The sequence below is a fragment of the Argiope bruennichi genome, chromosome X1 (assembly GCF_947563725.1).
Source record: "Argiope bruennichi chromosome X1, qqArgBrue1.1, whole genome shotgun sequence".
NCBI classification, from domain to species: domain Eukaryota; kingdom Metazoa; phylum Arthropoda; class Arachnida; order Araneae; family Araneidae; genus Argiope; species Argiope bruennichi.
In genome coordinates this window covers 132,698,656-132,719,229 of record NC_079162.1, presented here as the reverse complement: position 1 = coordinate 132,719,229, position 20,574 = coordinate 132,698,656, and the positions used below count along the sequence as shown (strand labels likewise).

Genomic DNA, 20,574 nt, shown 5'->3' with positions numbered 1-20,574 from the left:
TGTATAATATTATTTTCTTATTCTTCGATTATGTCTATAGTTTTGTTATTAGTCCAACTTCGGTTTCGGTGGTTTTTTTCACATAACAGTGCAAATGTATATTCACGTTCACACACTCGCAATTCTTTCCACATTATTTATTGGTGCATAAATAATAAGATATTATTTTAGCTAATCCACTCCTTTACATGGGGTTAACAATTCGTTCATCAGATTGTAGATAGAAATTACAATCTGAAGGATTCAAACTCTACCCTCGTACGTTTACACTTGGTTGACGTGCAATTTCCGTGCTTGGAGATAAATTAAAACGAATGCTGTTGTTGTCCTATTCATTCTACTACTTTATTAAAACAGTTATATGTTATATAAATCAAGCTACTTTCTGCTTTTTCGCATTGCCATACAGTAGGACAATGAATCTATCTGCGATCGTTCATTCGATAAAGCATAATTTGATTTAAGATTAATAAAGATATATTGCAGGTATTCACAGCTATTCAACAACTGTACTGTCTGCAGGTTTCCTGTCTTGTAAAACCTTGAGATTATGCTACAACATTTAACCTAAAGAAGGTAGAGAGAGTATATTTAACGGTCAGCACAATTTACAATTCTCCAGATCATGAAACCTATCCGAGATATACTCTTATAACTCTTTCAGAAAGAGGTTAACCATGCTAAGTGGAAAAAACAGCAATAAGTAAAACAAAAGATAAAAAAAGTAGCATAATTATAACAACTAGCTTGCTATTCTTCTCATATATCTCCATTGCGATAAGCGCAATGTGTTACATTAGCATAATTTATTGCTACAAACCTATTCATATCTAAATTCTCCAGGTGGCAAACCAGTTTCAAAATGGATAATTTCTTACTGGCAAGATTACTTAGAAACTGTCTCTGCGAGTCAGCGCGAACTTTCTCTAAAAAAAATCATGCTTCACTAATAACTTTAGGTGTCCTACAGCATTAACACTAACATTACTTTCGGTGTATCCGTCGAAAATAACTATTATTTGATCACCGTGAAAGCTTCTTGATATAAGATGTGAAGTTGCTAAATTTCGCCAAAGGTCTCTTACTTTGACAATATTATGTGATAAAAAAGATGGCTTCCGCCAAGGAAAAAAACACATATTATCATTATTGACTAGCGATTAGTCGTTCAGACTTACATAAATAATAAAGGGCAACATCCAGCTAAATTAAGATCTCTAAAAAATTGTGCAACACGCAAATTTCTTCAAATATTGAATAGTCATTTCTTACTAATCTCGGAGCACTGATTACAAAAAATGATGGTACACATTGGTAATTGATTCTTGTTTAGCTGATAAGGAGATAATCGATTCCTTCATTTTTCTTGAAATTTATGTGAAAATTAAAGTAATGAAATATGAATATTTATATAAGCCAATAATTATAGTAAATTAAAAATTACATAGCAACTTTTATTTAAAATATGTTAAAATATAAGACTCGTACATGACATAATGTCTCGTAGGTGCACTAATTCTGTTAAAAATTTCTGTTATAGGTGTGAAGAAGTAACATTCGAAGCCCCAAAATGTTCCATCACTTCTTAAGTGAAAAATGATATTATTCCGTGTGCAAAACTGGAAGGCAAAACAAGCCGGGCGGCCTGCATACATACATGCTATCACTCTGGAAATTTTCCATGTGAATGCGGGTCAAAAAGAATAAAACAAGTCATTTGTCAGGGTTTCCTATAATTTATTATAAATTTCCTTTATAGGAAATTTATAATTAATTTTCACTTATCCAGAGTTAAATCAAGTATACATTTCAGTTTATGCTTGCAATCCTTCTACATCAAATGGATCATCAAGGCTCGCATTCTGACCTTGGAAGAAATGAAACCCTTATAAACACCAATGGCAAGTGATAATGAAATACACTCAAGAATGATGACAGAGTAACTTCGTTTTATCGTTGTCATGAGCAGTTTCTGCTTTAATTTTCAAAGGAACAAAACCTAGTTTCTTGTGTTGTCATAAAATGGCTTCTAAAAGAAAGCGTTTCCTTAAAGGAAAGGCGGCTATCCATAGATTCATCCAAAACAAATTTCAAGGTAGTATTGCGGCATAATGAAAACCAGCTTTCATTCCTTCCAATCAAACAATCTCATTCTATAAGAAAAGCTTATAAAACTTCTTTGAAAATAATAGCTCTTCTCATGGTCTTCACATATGAAGTACATCAGCTTTTTATATGAGTGGGACAATTGCACTATATTATATATTTTATTTTCAGCCCTTTAAATTGCAAACGGCATCTCGTACAGCCAAGGAAGATATATATATCTATAATAAAGTGATTATGCTGAATTTATCGAAACAGGTTACATCACCGTTAATGGCAAATAACACACATTTGCTTATGAAATTTTCCTGTCTGCATAAAGTTTATAAGGATAAAATGTGCATTTTCCGGCCCCTTAATGCATTTTCATATCTATATCAGGGCCCATTCGCCGTCGAACAAGTTGGTAAACAAGTCAGATTGCAACTTGTGTTACTCCATGATGCCTCTGAATAGCAAAATTTGTGAAACTGGGGATTCAAAGACTGATCCTAATAGATTTATAGATGAATTGGATAAATCGGCTAATTTGAATGTTCTTTAATTGTATTTCGTCAGCAATTCGAAATTTTCTGTGAACCTTAAAATTTATTAATATAATGTTCTGTAAGATTCATGTATTTAATATCCACAGAGATCATGAATAAATAGCCCTTTAATTATCTTAATCCCTTCGCACATTCGACTGTATTCAGTATATCCAATAAAAAAATTGTCCTAATTTCTAAATACTTAAAAAAATTCTGTAAGTTTATTATAATTATTATTACAAATTTATGAAATTTTTTATTGATAATATTATTTTATTGTTTTTTAAAATCTTCATGGTCTATTTACTCATTAAGTACTATTTATTAAAACAAATATAATGAATGAATCACTTTTTGCCTATTTTAATTCAAAACTTCTCACCTCTTCCTTTTGCAGGCTTTTAAGCAAAAGTTTTTATTAATTCAATTTTTTATATATATAAATTGATTTTTTGTGGCAATTTTGAATTAGTCAAATTCTATTCTTTTCATTATTTTGTATTTCTTTTTAAAATTATTTGCTTACCAAAATATGATTTATTTTAACAGATTTGTAAATGTCTACAGATATAAATTACCATCTACGTTCATATAAAATAAATAAATCACAAAAGAAGGGAAGATTTGTAGCACTGGGTGTGAAGTCCTACCCACCCACCTCACCCCAAATGCCACAAACAATCATGATGAAATATTCAAATTGAGTTGATTTTTGAAACAATTTTTTTAATATCCAGATAATTACTTTATATATATATATATATATATATAGTAATCTTGATTGTCTGAAACATCACTCTAACTTACTCTATAAAATCACTTAATATTATATTCACTTACTCTATAGAATCACTTAAAAATTAATAAGCATTTTGATTTAAATCTAGAAAATATTTCTTGATAAAATCATGAATTCGATAAAAACTAATTATTTCTCTTTCTAATGCACTTTGTATAACAGAATTCTCAATGGGTCTTTATGATCTTTATTTATAATGGGATTTTCACTCACTTCTTGATGTAATAGAATTCTGAAATTGTACAAACGTTTATATTCTCTTGTATGCAGAAAGTATTTTTAGGCAGAATGTTACTTTTTTTCAGAATTTACTAATGAATTGATCAATGAGTATTTTTAAATTTTAGTTCCATGCCAGTGGTACCATCTCATAGCGAATTTCAGACAAAATTTCATTCTAAGATATCATATTGTATACAGGGTGTTGCCGAATTCGACCGACAAACTGAGAGGAGTGATAGTAGGCATCAAAAGGATAAAGAATCACCATACAACATAGGGTCCCAAACGACGTTTAGGGGGTGAAAATCGCAACAATATAGGGAGTTGGAGAACTGTTGGAAACTGTAAAAAATTAATAAATAGTGTTTCAAATATGATTTTTTTAAAGTGAAAGCACATTCTTAAAGGCTACTTTTCATGTAAATAAAATGCCGATTTGATGAACCAGGGGGGCGTAAATTCTTGAAAACGAAAAAGTAGTTTAGAACCCTTATCTTCAAAAATATTAAAACTTTAAGAAAAATAAAAGCTTGAAAATATAAGGAATTTTATACTCATTAATTTGATACAAGTCTGTAGTGTGAAAACTGAGGAGTTTTCAAGATATTCAAGAAAAACTAAAACGTTTACCGGGAAACATCACTGCAACATCGGCACCGATGTTTACAGAAGGTATTGCAAATTCTACCTAAAAATTCGGAGGAGTGACAGTACGCAAAAAAGCGAAAAGAATTTCCAAAGAAATAAATATAATGTCGCAAACGATGGTGAAAATTAATTAGGTGGAATACAGATACAGTATACATTTACAGCACAGACATTTTAATATAAGAAAGGAGACGATGGAAAACTTTTATAAAAATTAATCAATGTTTTGGCCGCGAAGGTCATTACACAATCGAAACCGATGTTTAAAGGACCGCCGGACGCGCTCAAACATACGAAATGTTCTTGCGATTTCTCCAGCAGCGAGATCTTCCACTGTATCCAAAGGTGTCTGATAAACAAGACATTTCATGTGGCCCAGAAGAAATCCAAGGGATTGCGGTCCGGGGAACATGGTGGCCAATCAACAGGTCTGAGATAAAATCTAAGAATAAAATTCTTGCAGGAATGAGCGCATCTTCCTGTGTGACGCCAAGCATCCAGCGTGCCGGACACAAAATTCAGCTGCAATTGATCACGTGCTTGTCGATGGGGTATAGGTAAAGTGCTGCAAAACTCGGGTTTCTGTTTCAGGTGTGCGTTCTTACCATGCATTTGGCCTCGTTATTTTGAAGGATCCTGTCTCCAGAAACCGACGATAAATATTTGCAAAGGTGCTGTGGTGTGGATAACGCCTACATGGATATTGCTCTTGGTATATTCTTTGTGCTAGGTGTCCATCCGCTCGCCCGTAAATGAAATGCATATCCGCATATTCGTCATTCGTGAAATCTGACATGCTGTTTACGAATGAAACTTATCGACTATCAATTCTGCACTGCTCTTTAATGAATACAAGCTGTTTTTATACTCATCGAACCATCAATTCTGCAATGCTCGCTGCTTTTATATACCTTGAACGCATAGAAAATTTACAAACGAAAAAGCTTCTTCTACTCGACTACATTGTTCCAAATCCTGGCATTCATAGGGCCATTCTCTTCGCCAGGCTAATTGTCTCTTCGATGTCTGTTTTTGCGAGTTTCACAGAATAAACGTCTCCTGCCACCCTATGTTTTATGATAATTTTTCATCTCCTTAATGCCTACTATCACTTCTCTAAATTTACCTTTCGAATATGGCAACACCCTCTGTAAACATCGGTGCCGATGTTGCAGCGATGTTTCCCGGCAAACATCGCAATTTTTCTTGAATATCTTAAAAACTTCCTCAGTTTTCACACTACAAACTTATATCAAAATAAAGAGTATCAAATTCTTCATATTTCCAAGCTTTTATTTTTCTTAAAGTTTAAATATTTTTGAAGATAAGGGTTCTAAACTACTTTTTCGTTTTTAATAATTTACGACCCCCTGGTTCATCAAATCGGCATGTTACTTACATGAAAAATAGCCTTTAAGAATGTCCTTTCACTTTAAAAAAATTCATATTTCAAACACCATTTGTTATTTTTTTATTAATTTTTTACAGTTTCCAACAGTTCTCCGACAACCTATATTTTTGCGATTTTCACCCCCTAAACGTCGTTTGGGACCCCATGTTGTATGGTGATTCTTTATCCTCTTGATGCCCACTATCACCCCTCTGAGTTTGTCGGTCGCATTCGGCAACACCCAGTATAATAATAATGACTAAAAAGTAAAGAAACAATTAAAATCAAAAAAATTTCTTTGTTCATCAATAAATGTGCTGTTTTAAAAAGTGTTTCTTTTCATTAATTATTTTATAATCTGAGTGAAAGTTATCTTCGATCCAGTTACTATTGAATTTCCAATCGGGCCCCGCACCTCCTAAAGTTTTTCCCAAGTCTGAACTATACATACTAATGAGTATAAAATTTCAGATATTGCAGGTTTTCTGCATCTCCTCTACAACCACTAAGTAAATTTGCAGAATAAGGCTTTCACTAGCGACATCCTTGATATCTTTCATCATGAATATAATTTGGCTATCTTTAACTAACTACAGAATTCTCAAATAATATCATCACTCATCAAGCTCGCACCATTAATGTGACTTATTCTGTGAAGAATTTTTGTTGAGATATTTCCTTCACCAGTAAAAAACGAATGACGTTGAGGAATTCTTAGTTCACGGAAGAATCAATCACACCAATTAATGTGCTAGGCATAAAAGTAACAGATTTTATGGAGGGAATTATTTAGACGCATCTCCTAACATTCGACCGTTTAGCAATGCGATCGGAGGTGGAAAAATAAATACACCTCGTGTAACAACCATTTAAAATTTTCAGATTATTCGATCTTTTATTTTTAAAAATTCTCTACGCAACACGTAAAGTACAATATAATGCTGAATCATGCAGTCTTCTAAATTTGGTTTTCTATATATCAAGAATAAAAACTAGAATTTCAGATAGATATATCCAAGATTTGCTTTTTTATTTAAAAAGGAACAAATCAAAATAACAAGATTTTATTAGCGTTAAATCTTTTTATTTTTAATGAATTATTTTACGTAAACGAGAGTGAAGTAACTTTCGATTCATGTTTTAACAAATACTTTGGATTATTTCCTTCGGTGAACACTGTTTTAAGAACATCTAAAAACCGCATTAAAAATGAAACTCAAAATGTAAAGGAAAGAGAAAAAAAGATATGTGTTCTATATTTATATGTAAAACTTCATTTCTAATATAATTAAAGCTTTTTTTTTTTTTGACAAAATTGTATACAATTTTATAGTCGGGGGGTTCTTAGCGTAAGAAATATTAAAAAAGAGGAAAAACTGAAGTTTGCCACCGGGAGATTTGAAGAACATGAGAACGAATATGAAATGTATTTAAAGACACATTACTTAATATAGCGATGCCTTTGCTTGATTTTACATTTACAGATCGAGGGCAGTAAGAATCGCTCTGATATTATATATATATATATATATATATATTATTGACAAAATCTATTTGAAAGAAATAAAAAAAATTAAAAAAAACATTATTTACTTTTAAAACTATACTACGGAATGTTTTTGGTGCAACACTCCTTGAAAATATAGATTTACTAAGTTTATGAGGATGCGGATGAGAAAACAGTTGAATCATTCCATGATTACGGATATAGGTGTGGCAATCAACCAGAGGCAGGCATACATTTTTTGATTTTACAGCTGATGGACCTATAAGCTAAAGAAAAAAAAATGAATATTATGTAAATTTACCAATAATATTTGTAAATATTTGTATAAAAATAAACTGAAAATAATAGTATTTGCAGGATTATAACTACCACCACAGCCAGTTTTTGAATTTAGGAGTACACAAATGAGGAGGGGGGGGGGTGTCGATTTTCTTTTATATTGGAGAATTTATCTTTTTTAAAAAAAATTGAAAATTGAAATTTTGCTGTCGATATTTACTTTTTCATTTTTCAAGCTTAGAAATTATTTAGATATGGAACAGTCGGTAAAACACTGTCATTCTGAAAAAAATTGTTACTGTATTTTTTTTTATCGATTTCATTTTATACAGGATGCCACAAAGTAGAATGCATATTTATTTCCTTAAATACATGTATACAGTCAAAACCTCTCATAAGTAACAAAAAAGTAAAATAAAGTATAAATGTAACTCCCTTAACGAGGGATTTTTTTTTTTTTGCAAAACAAGTGGCGAGGAGACACCATTACATGCCGAGATGCTTTACCAGTCTGTGTTGAGCATTTGTTTGAAGAGAGCCCTTATATTTACATAGAAAAAAAGTTGGCCGGACAAGTTGAAGAACGCGGCTCTGAGGGATTTGAGCATTTACCTGTGGAGCCTTAATCGACGAGATTTTGTCTCTAGTCAAGATTAAGAGGCTAGAGGTGGATAGCAAACACATCAATGAACCGGTGATAGAACAAAACCAGAACTACCGAAGAGTTTTTGAAGTTGCATTCTGTTCCAAAATAAAAAGCTAAAGAGGAGATTTAGTCAGGAGATGAAGAAATAATAAAAGCAACAGTGCAGCAACCTTCCAATGAAACTAGGGAAATGCTGAAAGTATGGGGAGTTGTTACATCTAATGTTGAGAAGCCTCGCTCTGCTAAGGCAGTAGCTATGCGCGTTACAAATTCATTTAATGATGATGCTGTCTCAATTTCGGTAAAATTTGAAGCGTAGCATGGATAAATGTATTTAGACAATTTTGTAAAAAAAAAAAGCATGCATTATTAATAATAAATTACGTAATTATAAATGTTTTGGGTTTTTTTTTTCCCCGGAATGTAACGCATTTTCCTATTTTACGAGGATTCTTATGGGAGAAAAAAATGTTTCGCTGAACGAGTGTTTCGCATTACGAGTAAGATTCGGAAACGAATTATACTCGTTAAATAAGGTTTTACCATATTTCCAATTATAAAGTCTAAATAAATAAAATAGGCAATTGTACTGATATAATTTGAGTCCTGTGGAGATTGATAATAATAAAATTCTTAAACGAATGGCAGTTTAAAAGTGCTTTTTAGTAAAATGTTTCTCTGGCATTCATTTAAATACATTCAAAATTTCATGCTTTTATCTACAAAATTTGAAGAGATATACTTATTTCTAAATTTAGAGAGATTCATAAATTAAGAGAGAAGAAAACAATTGTTTTAAAATACAAATTTGATACATAAAGGTTACAATAAACAAAATTTGTCTAGTCGTACAATATTAATCATGACTTGAAAAAAAAATATTCTATTCATACATACTTTTGCTCATTAAGACTTGTCAACATTTGCTACTTCGACTTAATAAAAAAGAAGAGAAATTTAACATTTGAGATATTCAGAGAAATAATGCAATTTCGAAGAAGAAAAGAACCCAGAGAAATCAAGCAGTTATACACATAAAATTAAACTCTCCTAAAAGGCAATGCATTTCAGTAATGAGGAACATTTTCAAATGCTGATGATTAATGTTGCACATAAATGTAATGGAAATGTACATGTATGCAAGTATTGTTAAATGAATGCAACTCTATACAGGTATCGAAAACGTTCATTTTGAAAAGTTTTGTAACACTTTATTCAAGTATTATTTGAAATTTAATAAATATTTTCTGATTCAGTTCCTTTTATTTTATTGAATATTTTATTTATATTATCCCCGAAATGTTCAGCGAAAAATTTCGTCAAATACCAGTCGAGGTATGAAAAAGTTCACTAAGTTATTTAATTTGCCTTTTAATATCTTTGCAAATTTCATACATGTGTGTGCTTACATGAATGTAAGCGAAACATTTTATTAACTATTATTTTATTATTACCTTTCTATAATGGGCCATTATAAAAATTTAATAGTTAAACCCTGTATTGTAACCAGAATAATGTTTCTGTGCGCTATATTTAGGGAAATAAACACTTGTTTCACTCTTTTCTGGGCACTCTGTATATAGATCATAAAAATTAAGGCAATTAAAAATTCAACATAGTATCAAAAAAAAAAAAAAAAAAGACTTATACAAATCAGAAAACTTTCCAGAATTTCTTTTCATAAGTAAATATCTTCTTGGTCCCATAAATCTAATAATTATACAAGCTTTTTAAATAATCAAAAATAGATGTTACTATATATCTCAAAATACAGAATTTGCTCCATGATAATGAAAAGAAATGATTCATGATAATGTAAATAGAAAACTTTAATAAAGAGCATTGTGCAATTAAATCAAAGCTAAGGGCTCTAAATTTTTAGTTAATAATAATACTTAGCAAAAATAAAAGTATAATATGTGAATTGCTAATTGAATAAAGACGGTAAAATATACAAAAAAAAGTGAATCGCTTGTAGAAAAGAAAAAGATACTAACTTTGTACCCAAATACTAAATCAATCCATTGATGAAGTCTTTCCGAAACATGATATCCTTCTAAAGCATTACGGTGTTTTTTAATAAAATCTTCTGGTGAATCACACCACCAGGGAACACCAAGATCATTTAAATCTGGATGGATAGAATAAAATATTGTAGGATCAGAATAAAATTCCGGTATACATTCATCTGGAGTCCATTCCTACAAAACACAAAAATTATATTTTAAAAAAATTCATAAAAATATTTTTAAATTATTTTCTTGATAGCAATAAATTAATGAAAACATAATTTAGTGTTTCATTCCAATTAGCTTACAGATGATGGATTACAAATTTCCATAATCTTATAATGAAACAAACTTCGAACGTTGTGATATAGGAAGAAACCAAAATGATTCCTTTCTATATCACAACGTTCGAAGTCATTGTGATTTTAGATGAAGGGGCATTTTTTAGCCCAATAAAATAACTATATTGTATCATTAAGTTTTCTCTACTATTAAAATGGGGGGGAAAGAATAAATCTTATGGTTGATTTTTTGCAATAGAAAAGGCGAATGTCATAAGATTTCATTATTGTTCATACTTGGAAAAAAAAAAGTATTCAGTTCTAAAAAATAACGAAAATTTTACCTGGAGACGCTCTATTGTTGCAGGATACTCTGCTGGAACCCATTTCTGGCGAACATGTTTGCAAAGAAATGATTTAGGCATTCTACGAGCTTTATAAACATAATATGTAATATCTGATAGAACTTCTGAAGTGTGGTGAGGGACCTGAAAGTTAAAAGTAGCATAAAAAGAATCACATTAAGGTAGTATATTTACATTATGCTTAGCATTAATTCGAATATTTTTAACTATGTCAACTAATACATTTTTGCTAAATCCAATCATATATTTAAATATGTATATAAAAAAGTGATAAAAATAAAAATCATTAACAATAATCAAATTCAAAAATCTAGTATAAATAAATAAATACTTACAGAAGCATATTTAACAAGTAGAAATTTTATTTATTAAAATATAACAAAAAAATATTGCTAAAATTTACAATTTCAAATAATGATTGTTCGTTCGAAAATGCACAGAAAATTCATAAGAAACTGATGGATTTAAATAAAATTTTCCCTTATCTAATTCAGACATTGATTACAAAATAAAAGAAATTCATGTAATCACAAGTTCTGAAATGATGCAGTTCATTTCATCAAATAATACCTATACATAATTTTTAAAAAAAACCTATGAAGTTATATATTATAAACATTATAATTATATATTAAATAAATTATAATTATTACACTTTGGATATATCAAGTCATTTATTTTTTAACATTCTCATTTTTCAATTCTCATTCATATGCAGGATAGTTATATTAAAATTTATAGGCAATTATCAGTGAATTTTAAAAAGTCAAGTAAGCAGACTTAAATAATAATTTAGATCGATAAAAGTTCATGAAAAAAGTTCCAAAAAATATTTTCTACAGAATATCTTCCGAATATCAACTAAAAAGGATAAATTATTAGGATCCTTGGACTAATTTTTCACTCGCTCATTTTCTACATATCACCATAACAAATATTATTAGAAAGAAAAAAGAATACTTACAGTGATAGCAGAATCTTGGAGTATATTTGTGGAATTATACGAAACATTTGCTCCACTAGCTTCAACAGCTGATTCATAAATCAAATCTAATTGTTTATCACCTTTGTTTAGTCTGAATTTTGACTTAGACAAATCTCTCCAACCACCTTCTGGTACAGAGAAATCCATTATCCAAGGCATAACATAATGGCATTTTGGATTATCTTTCTGCCTGCCAGCAAGCTACAAATAAAAATACTTAATAGAACTTGAATTTTAAATCACTGACATATATATATGTAAATACATTTGGAATATTAATATTTATATGAATAGCAAATGGCACAAAGAATTAATAAAAGTAGATAAAGTTTGAATTTTCAACATATAATTCAAATCAAATAATCACATCAAGTTCACTGCTTATTTAAAATGCATTTTTTATTGCTAACACAATATAAAACAAAAATGATGCATGTAAAAATCGCAAAACATTTTAAATACTTACAGAAAACTAATAATTAATACATTTATTTTATATCTTCTTTATATCTTTTATATCTTACAAAATAGCACAATATAAAATGGCATACGTAAAAAACCTATCTACTGAGCTTCAAATATTAGCTAGGCACATAATCATTCAAAAATGAGTACATAGTTATATTTAAAAGTTAATGACATGTGCATTAAAACCAGTACTGAGGTTAAAATTTGAAATTTATCTGTAATTTTATTAAGTTTGAAATATTAGAAAATATCAAACTGATATTTTATTACAAATATCAGGAAATATTCAGAAGAATCATTTCATTACTAAAAATTTAATACATAGCATCTATTTATCTTATACTAATATAAAATAAAAATATGCATCATGAAACTATTATGTATTTCAGTTTTTAAGAAGAGCAATAAATACACATTCGAAAAATGTATTTATAAAAATTAAGCCTAGCCCTTTCTGCAAAGTTAAAAGATATTTTTAAAGTTAAATAAACTATATGCATACTTTTAGCACTTCATACAAAAATAAATAATTTGAAAGAAATGAATATTTTGCAAACCAACTTTTTCAAAACATATTCCATTAAATTTGCAATTACAAATATTTTCATGATTGATAAGATGATATAATAAAAAGACCACATTTTAAAATAGATAATATTTTTCAAAAAGACAGCACCTAATAAACCCCTTTATAGCAAAGCTAAATAACTATTCTCAATTTTAAAAAAATCATAGTAATTATCAACTACATTAGAAGGTGGATTTAAAATGTTCCAAAGGTTATTTATATCACTGCCCATCTTTGAAATAGCATAAAGACTATTTCACATAAGACTTATTAATTCTAAACATTGATCAGATCACAAAGTTAGAAACCTGAGCTATCACTTCTTTCTCCAAACTTCTGCACCATACGAGTAGTAGGACATTTGGCAGTCCAGATTACATTTAATGTGTGTCATTGAATACCCTTAGAAATATAGGAAATAGAATGAAAATGTAACACAAATAAAAAAATACTGACAGAATTACCAATTGTGTACATGGAGAGAGATTTAGCAAGTGTATTTTTTAAATGAAAGAAGAAGAATATAAAATCAATCATGTTTTATTAATAAAACCTTTGAATTAGATAAAATTATAGATTCTGTCAGCATATCTTTTTATAATCACATAGTGAAAACATCCAAAAAAAATCACTATCTTTGATTTTTTTTTTTATTTGAATGTCATTATTTTAAGCCAACTAACAGCAATTTGGAGCAACAATTGCTCGTTGATTGGTTGATCCTTCTTGAAGCAGACACTGAAATGATCTAAATTAGTAATATTTGAAACTTCAAAATTCAGTCAATTTTAGTGGCAGAAGTATGGAACTTTTTCTGTTTAAAATGTTAGTGAATAAAAAATATTTAAGATACATTATGACTAATAGGGCTGAAGGGCTAAATATGACTAATAGGGCTTTGTATAAAAATTTAAGATTTCGTAGAATATTTATTGACTACACAAAATAAAATGTTATTCTTAAAATCATTTAAGGCAGTTTTACACTGCAAGTATATGCCTATCTTTAACGTTTAGAAATTAGTTATCATGCTACGATTAGAACAGATATAAAATATATTGTAATAGAGTCTAAACTTTCGATGTATGGTGACATGGCATCTGCAGACAATGATATGAGAACTTTGAACCACGCAAAATAAACCTCATTAAGAGCATCGTCGAACTAAAAGTAGGATCCTAGAGCTTACTTGTATAGTAATTTCTCCTTCTCTTACATGTGGTGAATACACTAGGCAATTGAAAAATTGTATATTGTATATACTGCAACTAGAAGAATGAAATTCTTTAAATTCTATTATAGATAATTCAGTAATCTACAACTAAATAGAAAAAATTGTGATTTTTACAACTTCTGCAATCGCAAATACAAGCAGGTTTAAAATAATAATGTATTTCAGCTGGACAAAGCAAAAATGCAGGTTGTTCAATATTTTCAAATAAGTATAAGAAACGATATAAAATTCCAAACGAACTTCTATTTTAGTTCAATAGTATCTAGTAATCTGCTCCGTTATATCATTCTAACTCCTACAGATTCATAAATTTATTTTTCATGTCATAAACAATATGAATAATTTTTATAACTTACCTTGTTCAATGATATGAGGTAGTCGAAATTACTAATATAACCATCTACCCAACCCTGTACCAATTCAGACAAATAAAGTTTATCTCCACTTTCTTGCACCTGGGAGGAATGCTCAGAAACTTGGGGGTCAATTGGAGTAACTTGAGAATTAGATACTTTAGCAGCACAACTAATTCCAGTCACTGACTGCTTATGAGACAAAGCAGAATGTTTCTCAGCAGGATATTTCCAAGCTTCATGATGTAAGCATTTCCATGTCACAGGTAAAATTTTAATCCATAAATTTTCTTTCACATTTATAGAGGATAATGTTACTGGTCCCAAGAACAATCCAGAATTATGAATCGACCGTAAAACTTGCAAAAGTTGATATACCACAAACAAAGGATGAACAGTAGATGCAGCTAAAAGGTGAGGACTGAACATCAAACAGTCGCTTAATGTGCAAGTAATATGCTCACACACCAACAAAAAGCATTCTGTTGTTTCTACAGCACAGTGCATTTGAAGAAGATTTGGATTAACTGCATCTGTAAAGATAAAATAAAATATTATAGTATAGGCATCAATATGAACAATGACTTAAAAACTCAGACACCTCTGTAACTCGAGTATTTATTATTGCATCTTCAAAAAACTGACACTGATGTAAAAAAAACTCGGGAGGGTGAGGCAGACTTATTGAATCAACAAATTAATTAAGTTAATCCGTATAGCTAATTAACTGCTATCTCAAAATTTCAATGAAACTGCAATGGTAATTTTCTACACACATGTAGGTAGTCGCCTAGTGCCTCAAGACCTGGGGAGAGCCTCAAAACTAATCAATAAAAATCGCAGAAAAAAGCTGAAGGTGAATTTTATACATTGCAACCTTGTTCACAAATTTTTTTCCCGCCTTACGTTTTCTTTCTAAAAAGAAATAGCGTGAATGAGAAAAGTGAAAATGAATAGTAAGAGGAAAAAGCACTGACGTAATAATGGAGAAAAAATTTAAATTTATAAATAATTTCAAATACAGTGATATTCAGAAAAATCTACAAGATATAAAAATGATAAATATTTTTAAAAACGATACTATGGAATCAATAATATATTATATCAATATCAATAATATATAACATCAGTTCCCCTCGAAAATTGGCGATATTTTGAATGGGTTGAAGATGCAAATATGTTCAATTTTTTAGCAATGTTTGCTGAGTGGATTCTAGCACACTACTTTATATAGCTGTAGAGTACTTATTGTTAAACATAGGATATTTTTTATTCATATTTTCTACTTCAACATTTTTATTAATGCTGAATCCTCTTTCAACTTATGCTTGTTCATGAAAAAGAAAAATAATTTTCAAAACACTCCACAGTTTTCTAAATTTATGGTCTCAAAATCGAGTAGATGATTTGACCTGGAAATCGCTCCCTTTTATACAGTTGTTTGACAAATGCAAAATTATTTTCTATGTCAATTAAATTAAATCAACTTCGTTATGTTTAACCTAATAGGTTCCATCATAACTTTTTGATTATTAAGCTGTTTACTTCTTAAAGATATTCTATGAAATAATTATACTTTTAATTATATACATTTAATCGATATTCTTAAAAGTTAAATATAATTCTTATAATTATATGCAATAATTCTTATAATTATATCCTTTTTAAAATTTAAATTCATATAAGCAGGAGCAAAAATTTGATGAATTATAGCTTAAAAAAGTGCTATAACAATGGAAATTAAAGACATGAATGAGCATTTAGAGTGATACTCTGCAATTTGCTTTTCATATCTGTAACATGCATATATCACGTACACAAAGTTTCATATCAGTAACACGCATATATCCTGCATACAATGTTTCATATCTGTAACACGCATATATCCTGCATACAATGAAATCTTTCAAAAAAAAAGCATTGGTATAGAAACAGTTGCTGATAAATCGTGGAAGAAAACTGATTTACATTTATCAGTGAATGTAATATACTTTCTTGAATGCTCGTAAGATAAAGAAGTGCATCGCTTCATGTCTACTTACGAGCAGTAAGCTGGGATGATAAGAATAGTATGTACTGATAAAGAAATGCAGGAATAAAGCCCCAAAAGAATAAATTCTCTCTCTCTCTCTCTCTCTCTCTATCAGTGAGATATTAATTATAACATTAAAATTAATATTCCTTTTAAACAATAAAAATATTTAATTTCATTCTTTTGCTCATACAACAAAACTTCCCATTTAGTTGCTTTCAGCGTAATAGCGAATCAGGCTCAAGTATAATTTAAACACAACTTTCAATACTGAATTCTTTACGAAAAAAATCATAATACTCCAAAACATTTTCACTTTCAGTATTTTGTCATGAATAAAATAACAATCGAATTTAACATGCAGATCGTAGCTTTAAAGATTCTTTTAAAATGCATAAAAGTTAAAATTTCTACTACCGACGTTCAGAGATTATCACATCTTACATTATAAATAGAAACAACCCCTTAACAGAAAATGTCAAATATCTTCCAATGTAATCATAATATATTATACAAAACTTGTACTCCAGGTAACTTTTCCATGGGAAATCTATTCATGACATCGTAAAACGGTGTTGCCACAGGAAATTTCAAAGTTTGCATGATTTTACATATATATACAATACCCGAGAGCAGTTTTAGGCACAGCATCTTTTAGTGTACACGACTACATTTAAAATGGAACTTATAGTTTTCATATAGGATGATCGATTGCAGAGTAAATCTGGGTGGCTCCCCTCCCCGACACTGCATCTCTCGATATCATGCACAATTTTTCTTCTGCCATTAAAAAAAAACACCTCAAAATTAAAAATGCGTTTCTCACCTTTTAATAAATGCTAAAGTAAACATGCTAGATTTTTTTTTTAATGCTAGTTCAGTACTTGCTCATGTTGATTACTAGTATTTTGATTCTGGAAATAGATTTAAAGCAACGACATTTATTTTTGTTGTTGCTTTTGTAACACGAATTCTATATAAAACACCTTAAAAAAATGAAAATATTTTATCAGATATACTCGCGCAATGATGATTGGCTATTTGAAATTGTTAAACAGTAAGATCATCGGTAGATTAAAAATATAGCATATAGTATCTGGAGGCACAAAGTCTGGTTCTAAGAAATATTTCAAATTCATAACTATACAGCTTATAAAATTCAGTAAAAAAAATTCAACAAATAACCAAATTTTCAGCTTATCTAGCAACAACTAAGTATCCTTCAGACACATATGTCATAATTTGATTCACTGTTTGCCAATGTGAACGTCCCAGAAAAATACATATAAAAAATACGACGTACTTACATAAGAGAAAGACTAAAACGATCCTTGTACAGATTTACCGTCACATAGAATTATGGTAGAAAATGTGTCAACCTCTTTAATACAAAGTTAAAAACCTGATTCAATTGAATGGAAGAGTGCAACTGGAAACGAAGAATGTGAAACTGAATCCGATAAGGATAGTCGCGAAATTTAAAAATGAAAACACATTATTTTTTTTTTAATTAATGTACGCTTATAATGCTCCCAGACAAACGAAACTGACCTTCATCAAACTGAAGAATGCTCCCTTTAAGCATCCAAATTTCTTGTTCTTAATAAGAAGAAATCAAAACGAAAAATGCATTTTCTGAACTGCTGCTGCTAATTAATCATTTTTATAGTTCAGTTATTGGTATTAATTTAATATAGAGATTACTATATAAAACTCTTATCGTAATCAATGACGTATGTTATAAATGTTTTTATATCTAGAAATCCATCAAGATTAATATTTAATATTAGCAATGTTTTTAGCACATATAATTTAGATTTTGTTGAAGTGTCTCATTTTATAAAAGGGAATTCTGAGCAGAAATAATTTTAAATACTAAATATCTTTCCGCCACCATGGATCTGACTGCTATAATTAATTTTCTGCTAGAAAATAAAAAATAAAAACAGAACTGAGGATTAATAACAATAAATTAATTATAACATCTTTGACATTACCTTCAGTTTCATCAAGCAGATTTGTTTTCTGGTTGCAAACATGAATTATTGTTCCATCCTCTCTCTCAATCCTTTCTGTTTTATATAGTCGATGCAAAAGCTCTTGCAACGCGTCATTGTATTTCTGAAAAACACCACAGTTTATATATATAGCAAGTATGAGATAACACAGTACTTTAATACTGTTTAAGTACAGATCCTACTTACAGATTATTTCATCCAACTGAAAAAATTTCTTAAATTAGAAAAATATTCATATTCTAAAAGACAGAATTATATAACAAATACATCGATTAACAGAAAGACAGTTTCAACCCCTTTCCGTACTTTAACAACTTTTGACTCGTGACGAAGATTGTGTACATGAATAGCACAAGACAGACTTGCGGGTGAAAATCGGGACAAATACAAACAATACGAATAACGTTCGAGCCAGTTACAATCATGATTTAATTCTTACCAGTAGGTCACGAGAGTCGAGCATTATTCTTATAATTATGTAGCAAACCAAGGGTACTAGTGGTTTTGTACTTTAGTTTTTAAAGCAAAAATTAATAAATCTTTACAAAATGCAAGATTTCCATGGACACAATGATAACAAATCCAGTGATAGTGGCGTGTTTGTACCAATCAGATAGCGCATAAAACGTTTAATTACAAGCAGTGGCGGACTTTGACAACTTGAGGTCACAGGCGTTAAATTATTCTGAGACCCACTTCTAAGTAAATTATATTGATCACAAGAAAGTAACGTGAAGTAAACTCATTATTTGCACTTTTAAATTCTTCTTTATGATTATTTTATTTGATATATATAAAATTAATAAAGCTGCAACCCTTTATTTTCATTTTTAATTCTAATTTTTTTATAATATAAAATGATAACGTGACAGTGATTTATTTCTCTCTTCGCGTATTTTCAAAATAGAATGGACATTATAGTGTCCAGGGATTTAAATTTTGAAACTGATAAATTATTTTTGACAAATACATCACTTTAATTTTTATTAATTTAAGCTTTAAAAAAGGCAATTTATTTAATAAGAAAAATTGTTTGAGTTCATAGATTCCCAATTTTTTTCATGAACTATAAAGACTTACTGTAAACCGAGATTTGTCGAGGAAAAATATTCCTATTTATATTCCTTTCGAACTGGAATAAAAGTATCAACGTTCTTTGTCAAATTGGCTGAATGGTATTTATCATTCAACTGCACATTTCTATGTTAATTTTTAGTGAAAATGCATATTAAAACAAATTAGTATTATCTTACTTTAATTAATTAATACTTAAGTTTAAAATAAAGTCATTTAATTTATTAGTATTAGAAATAATAATTTAAAATTATTTAATGATTTAAATTATTTTTTAAAAAATTATTGACTTAAAAAATTTCCAATAAGAATTTTTTTGGAAAAAAAATATTAGAAAATCGAAATAATAAATATTTTATTTTCAAGAAAATAGTAAAAAGGTGCCAAAACTTTTTTAATACCATTTAAACACTCTTTAATTATACAACTGCATATTTTTGAAATTAAAAAATGTTATGGGTTAGAATTATAAAACAAATCATATTTTATATTTGTATCTTTTATTATTATAATATGTACAATCTCATGTTGTAACTTTTCTCAATTTGTTTTATAGATGTTCGGTTAAACTATCTTGGAAATCAATTCTTTTTATACATCATGTTCATTGGCCATAATAACCACAGAACTCAGGCGTTCTTGAATTATCGACAATCTACATTGTGTTGCCGAATTCGACCGACTAATTCAGAAGGGTGATAGTACGCATCAAAAATATAAAGAATCACCATACAAAATGGAGTCCCAAACGACGTTTAGAGGGTAAAAATCACAAAAATATAGCGAGTCGGAGAACTGTTGGAAACTGTAAAAATTTAATTAAAAAAACAAAAAACAAATGGAGTTTCAATTATGAATTTTTTTTAAGTGAAAGCACATTCTAAAAGGCTATTTTTCAGGATAAGTAACATGTCGATTTGATGAACCAGGGAGTCGTAAATTATTGAAAACGAAAAAGTAGTTTAGAACCTTTATCTGCAAAACAATTAAAATCTTAAGAAAAATAAAAGCTTGAAAATATAAGAAATTTTATACTCATTAATTTGATATAAGTCTGTAG

At 29.2% G+C, this 20,574-nt stretch overlaps 1 protein-coding gene across 1 annotated transcript in view; it reads right to left on the bottom strand.

The window, feature by feature from the left end:
* LOC129958216 (WD repeat-containing protein 81-like) overlaps positions 1–20,574 on the bottom strand; it is a 114,975-nt gene that overhangs the window by 67,781 nt on the left and 26,620 nt on the right. Inside the window, exons 4-9 of the mRNA XM_056070497.1 lie at positions 18,420–18,543; positions 14,394–14,923; positions 11,747–11,968; positions 10,762–10,905; positions 10,125–10,328; positions 7,289–7,468 (exon numbers count right to left, since the gene is read on the bottom strand). Of these exons, the coding sequence (XP_055926472.1) occupies positions 7,289–7,468; positions 10,125–10,328; positions 10,762–10,905; positions 11,747–11,968; positions 14,394–14,923; positions 18,420–18,543 (1,404 nt within the window). The remainder of the gene's footprint in view (positions 1–7,288; positions 7,469–10,124; positions 10,329–10,761; positions 10,906–11,746; positions 11,969–14,393; positions 14,924–18,419; positions 18,544–20,574) is intronic.